General features: G+C 35.2%; 1 protein-coding gene across 3 annotated transcripts in view; it reads left to right on the top strand.

Moving 5' to 3' along the window:
- The window catches only part of LOC150099945 (ATP-binding cassette sub-family C member 1-like), a 317694-nt gene that overhangs the window by 36282 nt on the left and 265765 nt on the right, over positions 1-15647 (top strand). For all 3 annotated transcript variants that reach the window (XM_090403116.1, XM_090403115.1, XM_090403114.1), the window contains exon 5: positions 8570-8683. In XM_090403116.1, the coding sequence (XP_090259242.1) occupies positions 8570-8683 (114 nt within the window). The remainder of the gene's footprint in view (positions 1-8569; positions 8684-15647) is intronic.

Below are 15647 nucleotides of genomic sequence, written 5' to 3'. Positions count from 1 at the left end.
GTTCTCAGATCTGGTCCCCAGGATTTGAAGGCGATAAATTAACTGTGGAAAGGGTACAAAGGCAGATAACAAAGATGGTCTCAGGAGTGTACAGTGTTAGTTATGAGGATTGGCTGAGGGAGTGTGGACTGCAGAGTTTGGATAGAAGGGGAGGTGATATGATTGAGACTTTTAAACTGTTGAGAGGTGGTTACAGGGTTGACACTGGGGAGTTCTTTTGCTTGGTTGAACAGCGGGAAGGAGTCATGACAAGGGGCCATCCCTGGAAGTTACGAAAGGAAACTGTGAGAAAGAGGGTGAGGAGTGGTTTCTTGCATGGAGGGTGGTTGAACTATGGCATTCATTGCCTGATAGAGTGTGAGAACGGTCAATGCATTTAAGGAGTGGTATGATAGACTTTGTGTTTCCTAGGAGGGAGACCTCCCTCGATGAGTCTTGATAGACTTGTGTTTCTTAGAAAGGACCTCCCATAATGAGTCTTTTGACTCCATGGAGGCCTGAATAATAATAATTATTATTATTTTAACAGTATTAACAACACCAGACTATTTTATAAAAAAAAGATGTTTATTTCACTGAATTTCAAATCAGCATCTTCAGAGCACAAAGCAGCATGTTATAGTTAATATGCAACAATGAGTTATCGAAACAACAATTCCAGTTGTAACAGATAAAAGATCTAAAGTCCTAATTTGCACTCAATGTTGTAAAAAAAAAAAAACGCCACTACATCTATGTAGGAGTATCTTAACATGTTCATGTTGGGAAGTGTTTTGCATGTTTATTGTACTGATGGGACTTCTCATTACACATCATGTTAGTTGCAACTCTTTCAGTAGAATTTTATTGTCGCTTATTTGTGTGGCACTTCCGCATAAGGCTGGCATGTGGGCTTATTGACACTATGTTTTAACAGCATGTTAGTTGCAACACTTTCAGTAGAATTTCATTTGAATTTATCATTTGATCTGTCATAATGGCATTGAAAATTTTAAATGCACTTATTTCATGTAATTGAAATTTGTACAAATGTTAGGACATTTGTTTTGAGTTAGATACTCTGTTTGACTGTACAACAAATTGTTTTGCTTGCATCTATGCAGCATAGTGTCTGTTGGAGGGGACATGCAATTCAGACTGTAAATGTCTCTGTACCTTATTCAGTGATATAAGAAAACTACTTGTTTTTCTTGCATCTGCAGCATAGTGGTTGTTGGGAAGGGTGTGTTTATTCCCTATATTGGGACAGCTACTTCCAGTTTTGGATAGTATACACATACAGAGTAAAAATTTATAGATTCCTAACTGAAAATGAATCCTTCTATATTCTATAAGAAGAATAAATTATATGAAAGCCATAACTAGAAATATGTGGGAAATGCACATGTTCTAGTGATGAGTTTCCTGATCTGCTATCAAAAAGAAAAAATCACATTTGATGAAGTTTGGATTTTAAGATGTAGTGATTAATTGAGATGATTTCAATTGGGTATTGTATTTACAAAGCAGTTCTTCATCTGATGAAGATATTTCACAAAGTAATTATTGTTTTTTTTAATATATATTCTGAAAAGAACATTCCTTTTCATGCAGAATTAGTTACAGTTGAAGAAACCACCATGAAAAGTGGCATATCTAACAATGCATAGGAACAAAATTGCCAGCAATTTCACTCATTTTGCTAGATGGTTAGGTCCGCAGCAAGCGAGCTACTAATACCCAGACATGAATGTGTTAAGATAAGTCTCCCAAGTTTTTGTCAAATTAATGCAACCATATTTGTTCAGTTAGGAGAATTCTTCATAGCTATGGCTTACCTTAAAACTAATCTTTCTAATGTCTAACAACTTCTAAATAGTGCATTAGTTTTCTTCCATCTAATCCTGTGTGAAGGGGTGTCCAATGTCTATCTGCCTATCCTGACTTGCCATAATAATTGAAGCTAATGTATTTTTTATATTCTCCAAGGCAGATGTCAACAGATCTTCTTGTCTGCCCCTGGTAGGCCAAGTCAGCCACAAGGTACTTCATACACTCCAGGATATGCTAGAGGATGAAGTTTATTCTTAGAGCAGATCAGAGTTGGTCATTTAACATTTGGTACAAAGGCTGTGTTTTTATTAGTAGTGTGGCTATCTTTTCTGATATACCTCTGACAGGAATAGTAATGTTTTGTTTTCCTGTGTATTATTAGAGAAGGGAGAAGTAATGGGGCTATGTAGTATTTTATCTGTTTTGTGGGAATTGTAGCCATTGGCCATTGTGCTGTTATTTCTGTGGAAAGAGGTGTATCATTAGAACAAATCACTGTGACTCTGTGCATAGTGTTCTTAAAATACATATCAAGTCAGGACTCGAGGACCATGCTTTGGATACCACTTCACACAGGATTAAATGGAAGAAAACTAATGTGCTATTTAGAAGTTGTTACAGATCAGAAAGATTAGTTTTAGAGCTGCAATGGCTATGAAGAATTCTACTCTAAAACTAATCTTTCTGATCTGTAACAACTTCTAAATATGGTTGCCATTTGTCAAAAATTTGGGAGACTGTGATCTTAAGATCAACTCCTACATAGCTGTAATACTTTTTTTTACAACATTAGAGGATGCTAAATTTGAATTTCATATTGAAAAGAACATGTAAGAAATTTTCAAAGTGAATAAAAGTTGAGCAGCTCTTAGATGTGAACTGTAGATTAAAATACACAAACATGATTGAAGAAAAAATGAGTTTGACAACAGGAACCAAACCTTGGAGATTCAGCCAGAGAAGCATGTGGTGAAGTTGTCTGTAAGGATAGAAAAATGAGAACTCCATAGAAAGTTAAAGAGGCAGTGAAGAAAAATGATGACAGCATATCACATTCTTGGCAAATAAGTTAGCTTGTGCTCTTAGAGAGTACAGAGACAAATGTAAGAAAGCTAAACACTGTGTAAAACTAGCTAAACAAAAGACTTTGGTAAGAACATAGAAAATAAATATCAAGAAGGTGGCAAGATATTCTGGAGGTTGTTGAAGCTCAGAAATGGAGGAAAGAGTGTGTTGTAAAAGGAATTAAAGATGATAAAGGTGACATGAAAACCGGAGAAAAAGTTATCCTTGAAGTATAGAGTAATTGCTTTGAAAAATTGCTAAATGAAACAAGCAGTGATAGCACAGTGGTAAAAAAACACTCCACAGGCATACAGTCAGGAATACATATCCATACTTGAAGTAGAAAAAGCCATCAAATCTTCACTTTACGACAAATAGTCAAAGCATGGGAATATAACAGAGATCTGTATTTAAGTTTTGTCGATTTGGAAAAGGCATATGACTAGGTGCCAAGAGAGAACTATTCAATACGCTACAGTTATATGGTGTCAATGGGGCATTATATCAAGCAGTACTTAGTCTTTATTTGAGTTGTAAGTTAAAAGTTAGAATTGAATGAAGTACAGGAAGATGGTTTAATGTTAAATCTGGTTTGAGACAAGAATATACATTATCCCCTCTGTTATTCATTATCTATATGGATCATATTATGAAGGAAAGTAGTATTAAACCTGATATCAAAATCGGAGATGTTAATGTCAGCTCTTTGCTTTATGCAGACTATGTTATACTTCTAAATAAATCTGCCACGAGTCTGCAAGATTCCCTGACTAAATTGAATAACTGTTGTAATAGATATGGTATGAAGGTCAGCAATGAAAATAGGCAGAATCATTGAAAATGTCAACTGCATTGTGAATGGAGAACCTGTGGAACAAGTAAAACATTTGAGCTAATTAGGCAAGATTTTTTGTGAAGATGGTAAATTAAATATGGAAATAGACAACAGAATCAACAAAGCTGGCATGGTAGGAAGTTAATAATAAATTCATATGCAATAAGAGAGAAATTAGTCAGAACACTAAATTAGCTGTATACAAAACAGTGTTCAAACCAGTTTTAACTTATGGATCTGGGTCAGAAGTAAAACACTTGACCAAAGACTAGAGACAGCACATATGAGTCCTGAGAAAGATTAGGGGCATGAATGGCAATATCATATTAAAAACGAGGATATTAGGAAAGAACTTGACATTGTCAGCATCCAGGAATGTGTTAACAGAGCTAATCTAAGGTGGTATGGTCACTTAAGCAGAATGGGAGAGGAAAGATTAGCAAAACAAGTGTTCTCTGTCAGGTTGGCAGGAAAACGACCCAGAGGAAAACCAAGATTAGATGGATTAATATGGTAAAAAGTGCCCCTGTAAAAGATAGAAATATAAGATCAAGATTCCAACATTATCAGATAAGTAACAGACTGATTTGGAGGAAAGTTGTAGATAGGAAGTTAGTAATGATGTAAATTTTTCATATATTACTATCATATCCTGTATACCCCTTGAGGGTATACAGGATATGATTGTACTACATGAAAAATTTGATGATGATTATGAGGATTCTAAATTAGGACTAGATCTTTTGTCTGTTATCATTTGAATTGTTTCACTTACTCATTGTTGCATATAAACTATAGCATGATGCTTTGTTCTCTGAAGATGCTGATTTGAAAATCAGCAAAATATAAGCCAGTTAATAAACATCTTTTTTATAACATAGTTTGTTTGGTGTTGTTAATACTGTTAAAATAAATTATGAAACTGAAGATATTTGTATACAGTAAGAAAGAAATTTTGTTAAAACACTAAATTAGCTATTTAGAAGACTGTGTTAAACTGATTTTAGCTTATGGATCTGAGAGTTGAGTTAGAAATAAAACAATTTTGACTGGAAATCTGTGATATGAGAGTTCTGAGATAGATTAGTGGAGTGAGCAGTGGCATCAATAGCAGTATCACATTAAAAATGAGGATATTAGGAAAAAATTTTATTGTAAGCATTCAGGAATGTGTTAATAGAGCTAATCTCAGGTGGAATGGTCGTTGCATTAGAATGAGAGAGAAAGATTAACAAAACAAGTTTTCTTTGACAGGAAAAAGACCCAGAGGAAGATTAAGATATAAATTGATTGATACAGTAAAAAGTGCCTTAAAAGACCAGAAATGTAAGATCTGATAATATTGTAATACTGACAGATAACAGATTAATTTAGAGGAAAATTGTTGATCAGAAGTTAGTATGCCCACAGATACAAGACCCTTAGACACTTCTGTGTATGTCAACAGAAGGAGAATCCATTCCAATAATAGGGTAATCAATCCATATTGTGGGATGAGTTGTTTATTATTACACGTTGGAAAATTAACTTATCTTTTATGATCATTGTAGTTTTTAAAGTGGTAACTATTTTGCTTGTATAACATTTGGAAAATTTTACCTATAAAGCACGTGATTTCGTGTGTTGTTGACCAATTCATTCATTCGTCACCTTATTTCTTTCTCCCCTTCAACATAAATTGACTCTTCTTGGCACTCTGCCAACAGAGCTGTCCCTTCTGTGGTCAGACTATAATGGTATAACTTTTTCCATGTAGTACTATCATAATTATTCTGTACACTCAGCTGTGGATACATATTAAGAATTTAATGATAACTATTTCAATAGCTACATGCCACCATGATGGCATTTTTATCAAATTTCTTTATGGACTTTCTAGAAAACCTATTAATTTGAGCCCATTAAAGAGTTGTGATGGATATTTCTTCCTTAAGTACAAGCTAAAAATGTAGTAAACATCCAATTTAGAGTTTAAAACTAGCTTACACCACATATCCCATAACAAAAAAAACTGCAAAAAAAAAAAAAATTGTAAAGTAGACTTAGTAAGGGCCAAACCTTGCCTCCTGCTGAAACTAGTCAAGCTTTCTGGTTTCTCACCACAACGCTCTTGGGTACAACTGCTCTACCATGTTTTTATCTCTCATCTTGATGTAACAATGGTAACATAACATAAGACAGTTCTGCTGGCATCATTCTTCTCCAACTCTTAATTAGACAAAGTGGCATGTCTAACAGTGCACAGGAATGAAATTAATTTCATTCCTTTTGCCAGATGGTTAGGTTCGCAGCAAATGAGCTACTAGTGCCCTGACATGAAAGTGTTAAGATAAGTCTCCCAACTTTTTGTCAAATTAATACAACTATATTTCTTCAGTTAGAATTCTTCATGGTCATGGCTTACTCTAAAAATAATCTTTCTGATCTGCAACAACTTCTAAATAGCACATTAGTTTCTTCCATCTAATCCTGTGTGAAGGAGTGTCCAATATGTCTGCCCATCCTGACTTGCCATAATAATGGTAACAAATTTATTTTTTATGTTCTAGGCAAATGTTAATAGATCTTTCCACTCTTCCACAAATCACTCACAGTATGTCTCCTCTGATCCTTTGCCAGAAAGCCATCAGAAACATACTCACTAGCCTTGCTATTAATAAATCTCCTAACCCAAATAGCATCCTCATTGTACTAAAAACTCATACTTTAGAACTAGCATCTATTCCTAAAAAGGAAGATAAGTCGACCATCAAACTAATCCATTTGTCTTCACTTGAATAAATCTTGAAAGTGATGGAAAAGATAGACAATGAGCTTCACTACCTGGAGAACCATCAGTTAGTGATCACCAATATGGATTCTGCTATTTTCATTCTATAGCTGTCCTTCTCAACTAACCTTCCACCTTTTTGATATAGGCTACAGAAACACATCTGGCAAATCTCATATGGTCACTCTTCATATGTTTAAGCATATGAAGACTGAGTCTGTTATTATAGCCTTCTGACCAGGTTATCATCTTATTGTATCCTTATCCTTTTTGAATAGATTGCTAGTTTCTCTAGTCATTAATGTCTACCAGACCATTAGTTTTGTGCAGCCAAACTTATTTAAATTGTTTTGCAAAGCACATGTTGATTCCCCACATGGTTTTAAAGTGTCTTCTTTTGAAAATTGGTTTTTCTCCATGTTGCCACTTGAAGAGTATAAGGACATTGGTTTTGGTACCCACTTTTTTCCATATTGATTCATGACTGTTGTTTTGGTCAAGTGGCCTTACTATAAAAGGTAATTAAAACAATTTACAATGAATATATAAAATCTTCTTTTGGTGGCAGATGCTCCATCTGATATACTTATGAATGATGTATTGAAGTTTCCAGTTATTGCTTTGAATCACTGAAGTAGAGTTGAAAAGTGCGTGTGTGTGTGTGTGTGTGTGTACACAGAGAGAGAGATAGTCGTAGCAAAAGAAATTTGGAAGGTCTACTATGGCCCATATTTTTATAGTTAATAGCCTGGCTGAAAAAGTACTGGGCTTACTTTTCCCTATATACTACTATTGCAGTTTTGACTTCAAACAAGCATTTGATTCCATTGATAAGAACAAAATAATAAATATCTTAAAATATATATGTTAAATTCAGAACTACAAACCTTTAGTACGAATTATTATAAAGATGTTAAAGCAACTGTCAAATTTAATAAAATCAAATTCAAAGTAGAAAAAAGTCATGCAGGGTTGCTCTCACCAAATTTTTCCTATCTCAAAGAGATGTGCAAATCCATTGTTGAAGAACCAGCCTTACAAATAAATGGCTCGAATATCAACCACATTAAATATGCAGATGATATTATTCTTGCAGAATCTAAAGAACAATTAGAAAAAAAACAATAAAAATTTTAAATGAAGAGTGCAAAACGGAAACAGTGAAAATAAGAAGAGATGAGAAAAAAATTAGAAAATCACTTACTTGAACAAGTATAGCACTTGCATATCTTGGCAATTTCATTACTCACAACACAAACAGTACAATACAGACTTAACAAAGGATGGTCTCATAGGAATAAATTAAAATATGGAAAAATAACAGCATTTCAAAAAGCCTCAAATGAAAACTCTATAAAACCATTATTATATCCACAACAACATGTGGAGCTGAGACTTGGACGCTCAATCAGAAAGAAATACAGAAAATCGGAGCATTTGAAATGAAATGCTTAAAGAAAAATAAGACTCACTGGTCAGAACACAAAGCAAATGAGTAAATCAAACATGAATTAAACTATAGAGAAGATATCATAGCTGTAATTCTTAAACGGCAATTAAGATGGTTTGGACACCTCCATAGAATGTCCTTTCAAAGATTACCAAATATAGTCTTGAATGGAATCATCGGAGGAAAAACAATCAAGAGGTAGACCAGAAAGGACTTGGCTACAATCTTTGAAGGAAAGGTCACAATTATTGAACTTCAGAGAGATGACAGAAATGGTTAGAGAGAGAACCAGATCAACCTGTCATCTGACAAATGAGGAAGAAGAAGAAAAATTATTTAATATAAACAAATGAACAAACCTGAAGACTAAACAGTTGTGAATATAGAAGGCAAAGATAAGTATGAAGTTTCGGTGATTAGGGAAAGAGAAAAGAATTTTTTTTTTTTTTTTTGTATCATCCAATGTGAAATTTGTCAAGGATTTTCATTTTGAAAAATCATGGGAGTTAAATTGAGTTTAACAAAACAAGTGGGGGACACTTTTTTATTGTGTTTCTAGTTTTTGAATACAATCAAATTTATTAGATAATGTTGAATGGTTAATATTTTTTGCACTCATGTTTTATTCCTCTGTTAGACCCCCATTGAAGAAACAGATGCTCGGGTGATCAAAAGTGCTATTTCTGTGTTAGTTGTCTTTCAGCTGATCTTATCTGGATTTGCAGAACCACAAGCATTGCATGTATCAGAGGTAGGCCATCATGTTGTGCAAAATATTTTATACTTTTTTAAAAAAAAATAAAAACTTAATCATGTTCTTTGCATCAAGGGTTACTTGATTAGGCTATATGTAATGAAAGAATTTTGCAGTTTACAGTGCACCCTGCTCATCTAATGTAGAATACTCAAACTACTGAAAGATAACTAGTATCTAGGTGAAATATAAAGACTGCATCCATTTATTATCCATGCCTAGTACTATACCACCACAAATGAATTTGGATGGCTTTTCTTGGGGAACAATAGCAGCCAACTAATTCCTGTAACTAAATATACATAAGATATATTAATACTGTGGGTAGACAGCATGCAAGATGATCTGGAAATGTTCACTTGACCAGACACAGAACTTTTCCATGCCACTTAAGGCCTCTAAGATGGTGATGCAAAATCTTCTATCACTGAAGACATTCACAAACATCGATGCCATAATGAAATTCCAACCTATAACCTTTTGGTTGGTGTTATCTACTTGGCCAATCAGACTGGTGAATGAAACTAAGTTGTGCATCGCATTCCCTAAGATTTTAAGACTCATCCTGCTTTAAATTTTATTAGAGAGAGAAAGTGGATGCACTGGCAGTTGCACAAGGAAAAGATGAACAAGGAAGTGAGTGGTTTGTGCATGAGGTGTTGGAGGAGAGGAATAGTACCCAAGATAGTGGGAAAGTCCAGAGCATGAAGTAGCTATATAGTCAGCAGTATGGAACCTAGATTAGCTTCTTGTGATAAGTATTTTCACCTCCATGGAGGTCATAATTGTAAAATTCTACCATCACTCTCATGTTAAGCTCAGTAGCCTGTTGTATCATAGTAACATGTTTTAGAAACCCATGTTACTGGGCTGCGAACCCTGTCTGCTGTGTCTGTAAACTGTGTGTTCTTCATGCCAGTCTGCTTTTTCTGTGGGATGCAGAAACCGTTTCTGGAAGAAAAACTCCAGGTACATTGAGTCATTGAGTGAGACCTTGCTTTTTATTTAAAATCCTGGAAAGGCTCTTCACATCTTAGACAGGATTCCAACCCAGGACTTTCCAGCTGAAGGTCATCATCGATACTAACTGATCTATGGAAACTCCATTATAGCTTTTCCATTAAATCAAGATTTTTAGGCAAAAATATTTAAATCACAGTAGTGTTGTATCAGATAGCACGTCTACTGTTTCTTAGCAGCAATGTGCTCACCCTTTTCACCTAACTTATCCCACTTTTTTCTTGAACACCTAGAAGAAAGAATTTTCGCTCTTGACTTAAAACCAACAATTTAGCTATGGTATTTTGATGCTGTCTTTGGAGTTTGGAGTTGCATAGAACCAGAACTCTACTCATTTCTAAAAAATAAATAAACACCCTACATTCTCGTATCAAATTCACACTAGAAAAAAGAATCATCAAAAGGTATTTCCTTCCTTGATGTACACATCCACTGTAAACAAGATGGATCCATTTTCACCTCTGTCTACTGAAAATCAACTTTTCAGGTTATATCCACAATACATCAGCTCACCATCCATCTCAAAAATATGGCATCATAAAATCTTTATATCCAGAACACACAAGATTTCTTCCTCTGAAGAATCTCTGAAACAAGCACTGGAAAATATCAAAGAAACAGCCTTACTAAATGGATATAATCCAACAATAACCCCTCCCCCCTCCCAAAAAAAAAAAAAAAAAAAAAAAAATTAACCAATCTCCTACAAATCAACTTGACAAGAAGTCCACAAGACTCCTATACTATATATTAAATGCATCTCCAAATGTGTGGCAAAAATTATGAATATATATATATATATATATATATATATATATATATATATATATATATATATATATCAGCTCATTGCTACATATAAACCCATTAACCAAATTCACAACTTGCTACCTTCTCAAAAAGACACTCTCACCAGTAATACTACCTGGCATATACAAAGTACCATGTTTATGTTACTCTGGACAAACAGGAAGATCTATAAATAAACATCTCTTGGCATCAAGAACACATCCGTCTGGCCTTGCACAACATGATGGAATCGAAAATGCTAAAACCACAGGATCCAATGGCAAAATGCTAAGCTGCTACATAGATCCATATATAAACATGAACATTTGCTGAAGCCTTACTTAGTAGACTTAATCTTAATCAGAATGACTGTCTCACTATTCCAAAAGTTTATCCTCAAGGAGGGAAATTGTTATCTTCAATTGTATTAAATAAATTTATCTGTTGTATTTTAATTTAATTAGTTTTAACTTTAGCTCATTAGGTTTAATCCACAAACATGCGACTGTATACGTAAAGAGATTCTAATTTAAGCATGCATGCTACTGGTCTTAGAATTCAATTTCTATTTTTTGATAACTGTACTGATGTCTAATGTGTTATGTAATAAGATGAAATATCTACATAATAAAAAAGTTAACTGTGGCATATGTGTTATTCTACAGTTATTTTCTTTAGGTGGGAGATGAACCTTGATAACTCAATGTGAGATCATTACCTTGCTTATTGGATCCCCAAAGTGGCTTGAAAAAGAGCCTTGTATGGTCTTTAGAGTAGGATTTCTGGATTATGTCAAATAAAAATTATTATATTAAAAAAGCTTGATGAAGACAAAAGAAACTATTGGATTGTAAATTACAACATGTAAATCTTGGAAGAGTGCAGTGATGTTAAATTGGGTGAAAATATGATAAATGGTGTCTGTGCGGTGGCTTAAGGGTTAAAGTTCTATAACTGAGAGGAGACCTCCACATAGCCTTTAACGGAATGTGGAGAACCGACCAGGGCTTCTGATCTAATGTCCAATCCTCACCTCCTCGTCGTGCATCCTGTTAGGTATCTACCTGGATACCGAACGAACGAGGATGGGCTGGCAATTTGGGATTTAGCCAACCAAATTGTAATTCTTATTGGCTTAAATCAAATTGCAAAATGATGGTACAACATGACAAAATTTCATGCTGGCTGGGACGTCGCCCAGTTAAACAAAGGCCCGTTTTCACCAGGGAACCAGGGTGAACAGCGAAAAGACAGCTACTGGAACAAACATGAAAAAAACACTCCAACTCAACATCACCAGAGTTAAAGATCGGTACTATCAACATAAAAAGCCTGAATGGCAAAGAAATGGAGCTAGCTGAGGAATTAGATAAGTACCAGATCGACATAATAAGGGTGACTGAAACAAAAAAGACAAAAACTGGTGAGATCTTTCTGAGCAATAAATACAAAATGTTATATTCAGGCAATGAAAATCAAGGAAAAGGAGTAGCCATTGTATTCAACATTTAAATACAAGGCTAATCTTCTTGAATGGCGGGCAGTCTCAAGTAGAGTGATGTGGGCAAATATGAGAATGGGGAACTGGAAAATGAGACTTATTTGTGCCTATGGTCCCACAGAATTGATGCTTTAGAAAAAGCAACTGACACAATGAAAAAGGAAAAATTAGTCCTTGTTGGGGATCTAAATAGCAGAGTAGGAAATGACTGTCAGACATACAAAAATATTTTGGGAAAATTTGGACAAAAGAGTAAAGCTAATAATAATGGCAAATACCTGTTGGATTTCTGCTCAGGACATTGACTGGTTATTACTAACACCATGTTCCAATATAAAAATTGCACATAAATTCACATGGAGAGAAGAGGCAAGGAATAAGAAAAGTCTCATTGACTATGTTATTGTTGATAGTGATGTTTTCTCTGTGGTGCAGGAAACCAGAGTGTACAGAGGATTTGAAATTAGAAATGATCACTATTTAGTCTTGAGCAGGATAAAATTGAATTTAATATTGAAAAGAATAACATGTAAGAAAGTTTTGAAGCGAATAAAAGTTTAGCAGCTCTCAGATGTGAACTGTAGAATAAAATACACAAAGATTATTGAATAAAAAATGAAAGAGTTTAAGAACAGGAACCAAACTTTAGCGACTCAGTGGCAAGCCTTGAAGAAAAGCTTGATTCTGCCAGAGAGGCATGTGGTGAGGTTGTCTGCAAGGATAGAAAAATGAGAACTCCATGGTGGACTCAGGAAGTTACATATCAAAAGTTCCTGACAAATAAGTCAGCTTGTACTCTTAGAGAATTATTATTATTATTATGGGCGGCTCCAGTGAGTACTTAGACTCATCGAGGGAGGCCCTAAACATCATGTCCACACAACTATACAGCATTCTCACAGTATCTCAAAAATATCCTCTGAGTTAATCCTATAGCAATTTGAATGTCTCAATCATATCTCCCCTTTTCCGACTATCAACTAATTTCTGCAACCCACAAATCTTCAACGTGTTCTCGCATGGTTCATTCCATAGACCTGCTATCATCTTAGTCACTCACCTCTGGATCCCCTCCACTTCCTCCCCATCAAGAAGGAACCTAGGTGACCAAATCTGGGCACATTAGTCGAGATGAGGTCTTATTAAGGCTCGGTACAGAGATACAATAACTTGCTTATCTCTACTCGTCAAGGTATTTTTCAACAACCAAGTGAGTTGATGAGCTGATTTAGCAACTTTTGCAATATGCCCTCTAAACTTCATCTCCCTATCCACCAACACTCCCTGGCCTCATCAATCTCTTGGAGTACAGTTCCACCAATGTGGTATACTGCTGCTAATCTTTTCACCTCAAAATGCATAACCTTACATTTTGTCACATTAAATTGACATCCATTCTCCTTAGCCCAGAACTCCAATCTATCCAAGTCATCCTGCAAGATTTTGACATCTTCTGCATTCACTATTGCCCTACCCAACTTTGCATCATCAGCGAACAAATGAACTGTTCCTCTTAGATCCTTCCCTGTATCATTAATGAACAAATTAAACAGCAGTGGTCTAAAAACAGAACCCTGTGGCATGCCACTAGTCACAGGCCACCTTTTGGACTCTACTCCTGAATAAACTACTCTTTGATATCTCTCCATCAATCAACCACCTATCCATCTCAACATCCCTATATACATTCCCATATGTTGTAGTTTACGGATTAGAATTCCATGTGGTATCCTGTCAAATGCCTTTGCCAGGTCCAGCAGTATCACTGTAAACCCATTACCCTTATCCAGTTCAGCCGTCACAGTGTTATAAATCTTGAGCAAGTTACTGAGGCATGATCTACCCTTCACAAAGCCATGCCGTCCCCCCCCCCCATACAGTATCTCATTTTCATCAATCCATTCCTGTATTTTTCCCTTGACTACTTTCTTCAAGACCTTGCCAATGACTCCTGATATGCTGATCGGTCGGTAATTTGCAACCGTAGTCTTGGATCCTTCTTTATGCAGTGGAACTATTTACCCCTCTTTCCACACCTTTGGGGCTAAACCAGACCCGAGTCTCATATTAAACAACATGGTCAAGGGCACTGATTATTCTTTAGCCGCTTCACGCAAGACCTGTGCTGGTATACCATCCAGTCCCACAGATGTATTCACATTAAGGTTCTGTAATAGACTATTCACCTCCACTTCATTCATTCCCGTATAAACTAATACGGGAATGCAGCCAAATTTGTTGATCCGAACCTCAACAAATTTGGCTGAATGAGACTGCCTGAAATTTGGGAAACCTACATCAGAAGACCTTCAGCCCATTCGCCCAAGAATACCAACATTGCCCGCTAGGGGGCACCATCAGGACTTTAGGAGAAATAATGGCTTCCTGCTTCTTCCTCATTTACTGTTTGTTGTGCCTGCGTGCACGTGTCTTGTTCGTAAGTTTCTTGAAAATGGCAACGTGACGTTGCCGAAATATTGAAGTATATTAAAATTTATTTTAATGTATATCCTAGTGACATTGCAATTTCCTTAAATTACTTAGTAAAAAATGACAACAGTAAATTGTCTTCAAAATGTTAGTGTAAATGAAAATGATGAAAAGATGAAAATAAGCAAGAACTTCAGGGTGAAAAAAAATTAAGAAAGAAATAGATAGTGCTAATGAAAAAGGAATGCAACATAACTCCAGAGTGTCTAGCATAAGTTGAAAAAAAAATCAGAATATAAGAACTCTGTTATTACTGAACGTATGTTCAGTACTTGCCTTAATCATTTCACTTTGACCATGTCACAACGACTTCCATAGTTTCACATATTAACTTCAACCTCATCACTGAAATCTAAATCACCATGTTGAAACTTACCTAAATCAGAATTCATACCCCTTAAAGAATTAAGATATGAAATACAATAGTAGTTATGTATATGCAAGAAAAATGAACAGCCTATTAATAGATCCCAATACCTATTCATCGTTTGACAAGGATCGCACATGGTATACATAAAACATAATAAAATCAATGACTTGATCAAAAAGTTATGTACTTGGCCAGAAAAATTTAAAAAATCTTTATCATCAAAACATCCATTGGTCCCAAGAATTTAACGCACAAAAATGGCGAAATATCTGTTAAATCTGATATCACCACACATAGAAAAAGCAGAATTGTTTATAAAGAATAGTTTACATTTGATTGAAAATGTAAAAGATATAAATATAGACCCTTCAGACATCCTGGGAAGTTTCAGTGTAGTCAATTAGTCAATCTCTTTACCAATGTACCCAGAAATGACAGTGGATCTACTTGTAAATCTTTTCCTACCAGACACTGTAGGACTATTTAAACACTGCATGGAAAACTTTTTCATATTTCAAGACAAATATGGGGAACAAAAAGAACTTGCCATGAGTCTCCCCCCCCCCCCCCCCTTCTCCAGCCTTAGCCAACCTGTTTATGGAAAATTTCAAAACTAATGCATTAAAAACTTATCGGAAGAAACCAAAAATTTGTTTACGTTATGTCGATGATATTTTCATCATTTGGTCAGGAATGGTGGATGAGTTCGATTGCTTTCAAAGATTATCTGAACAACTTGCATCCCAGTATAAAATTCACACTTGAACTAAAACAGCACAAAAAAATTACCT

The sequence above is a fragment of the Typopeltis vanoorti genome, chromosome 13 (assembly GCF_054136105.1).
Source record: "Typopeltis vanoorti isolate ZY-2024b chromosome 13, IOZ_Tvanoo_1.0, whole genome shotgun sequence".
Taxonomy (NCBI): domain Eukaryota; kingdom Metazoa; phylum Arthropoda; class Arachnida; order Uropygi; family Thelyphonidae; genus Typopeltis; species Typopeltis vanoorti.
Note: the sequence above shows the minus strand (reverse complement) of the source record. Positions and strands in the feature narration are given on the sequence as shown.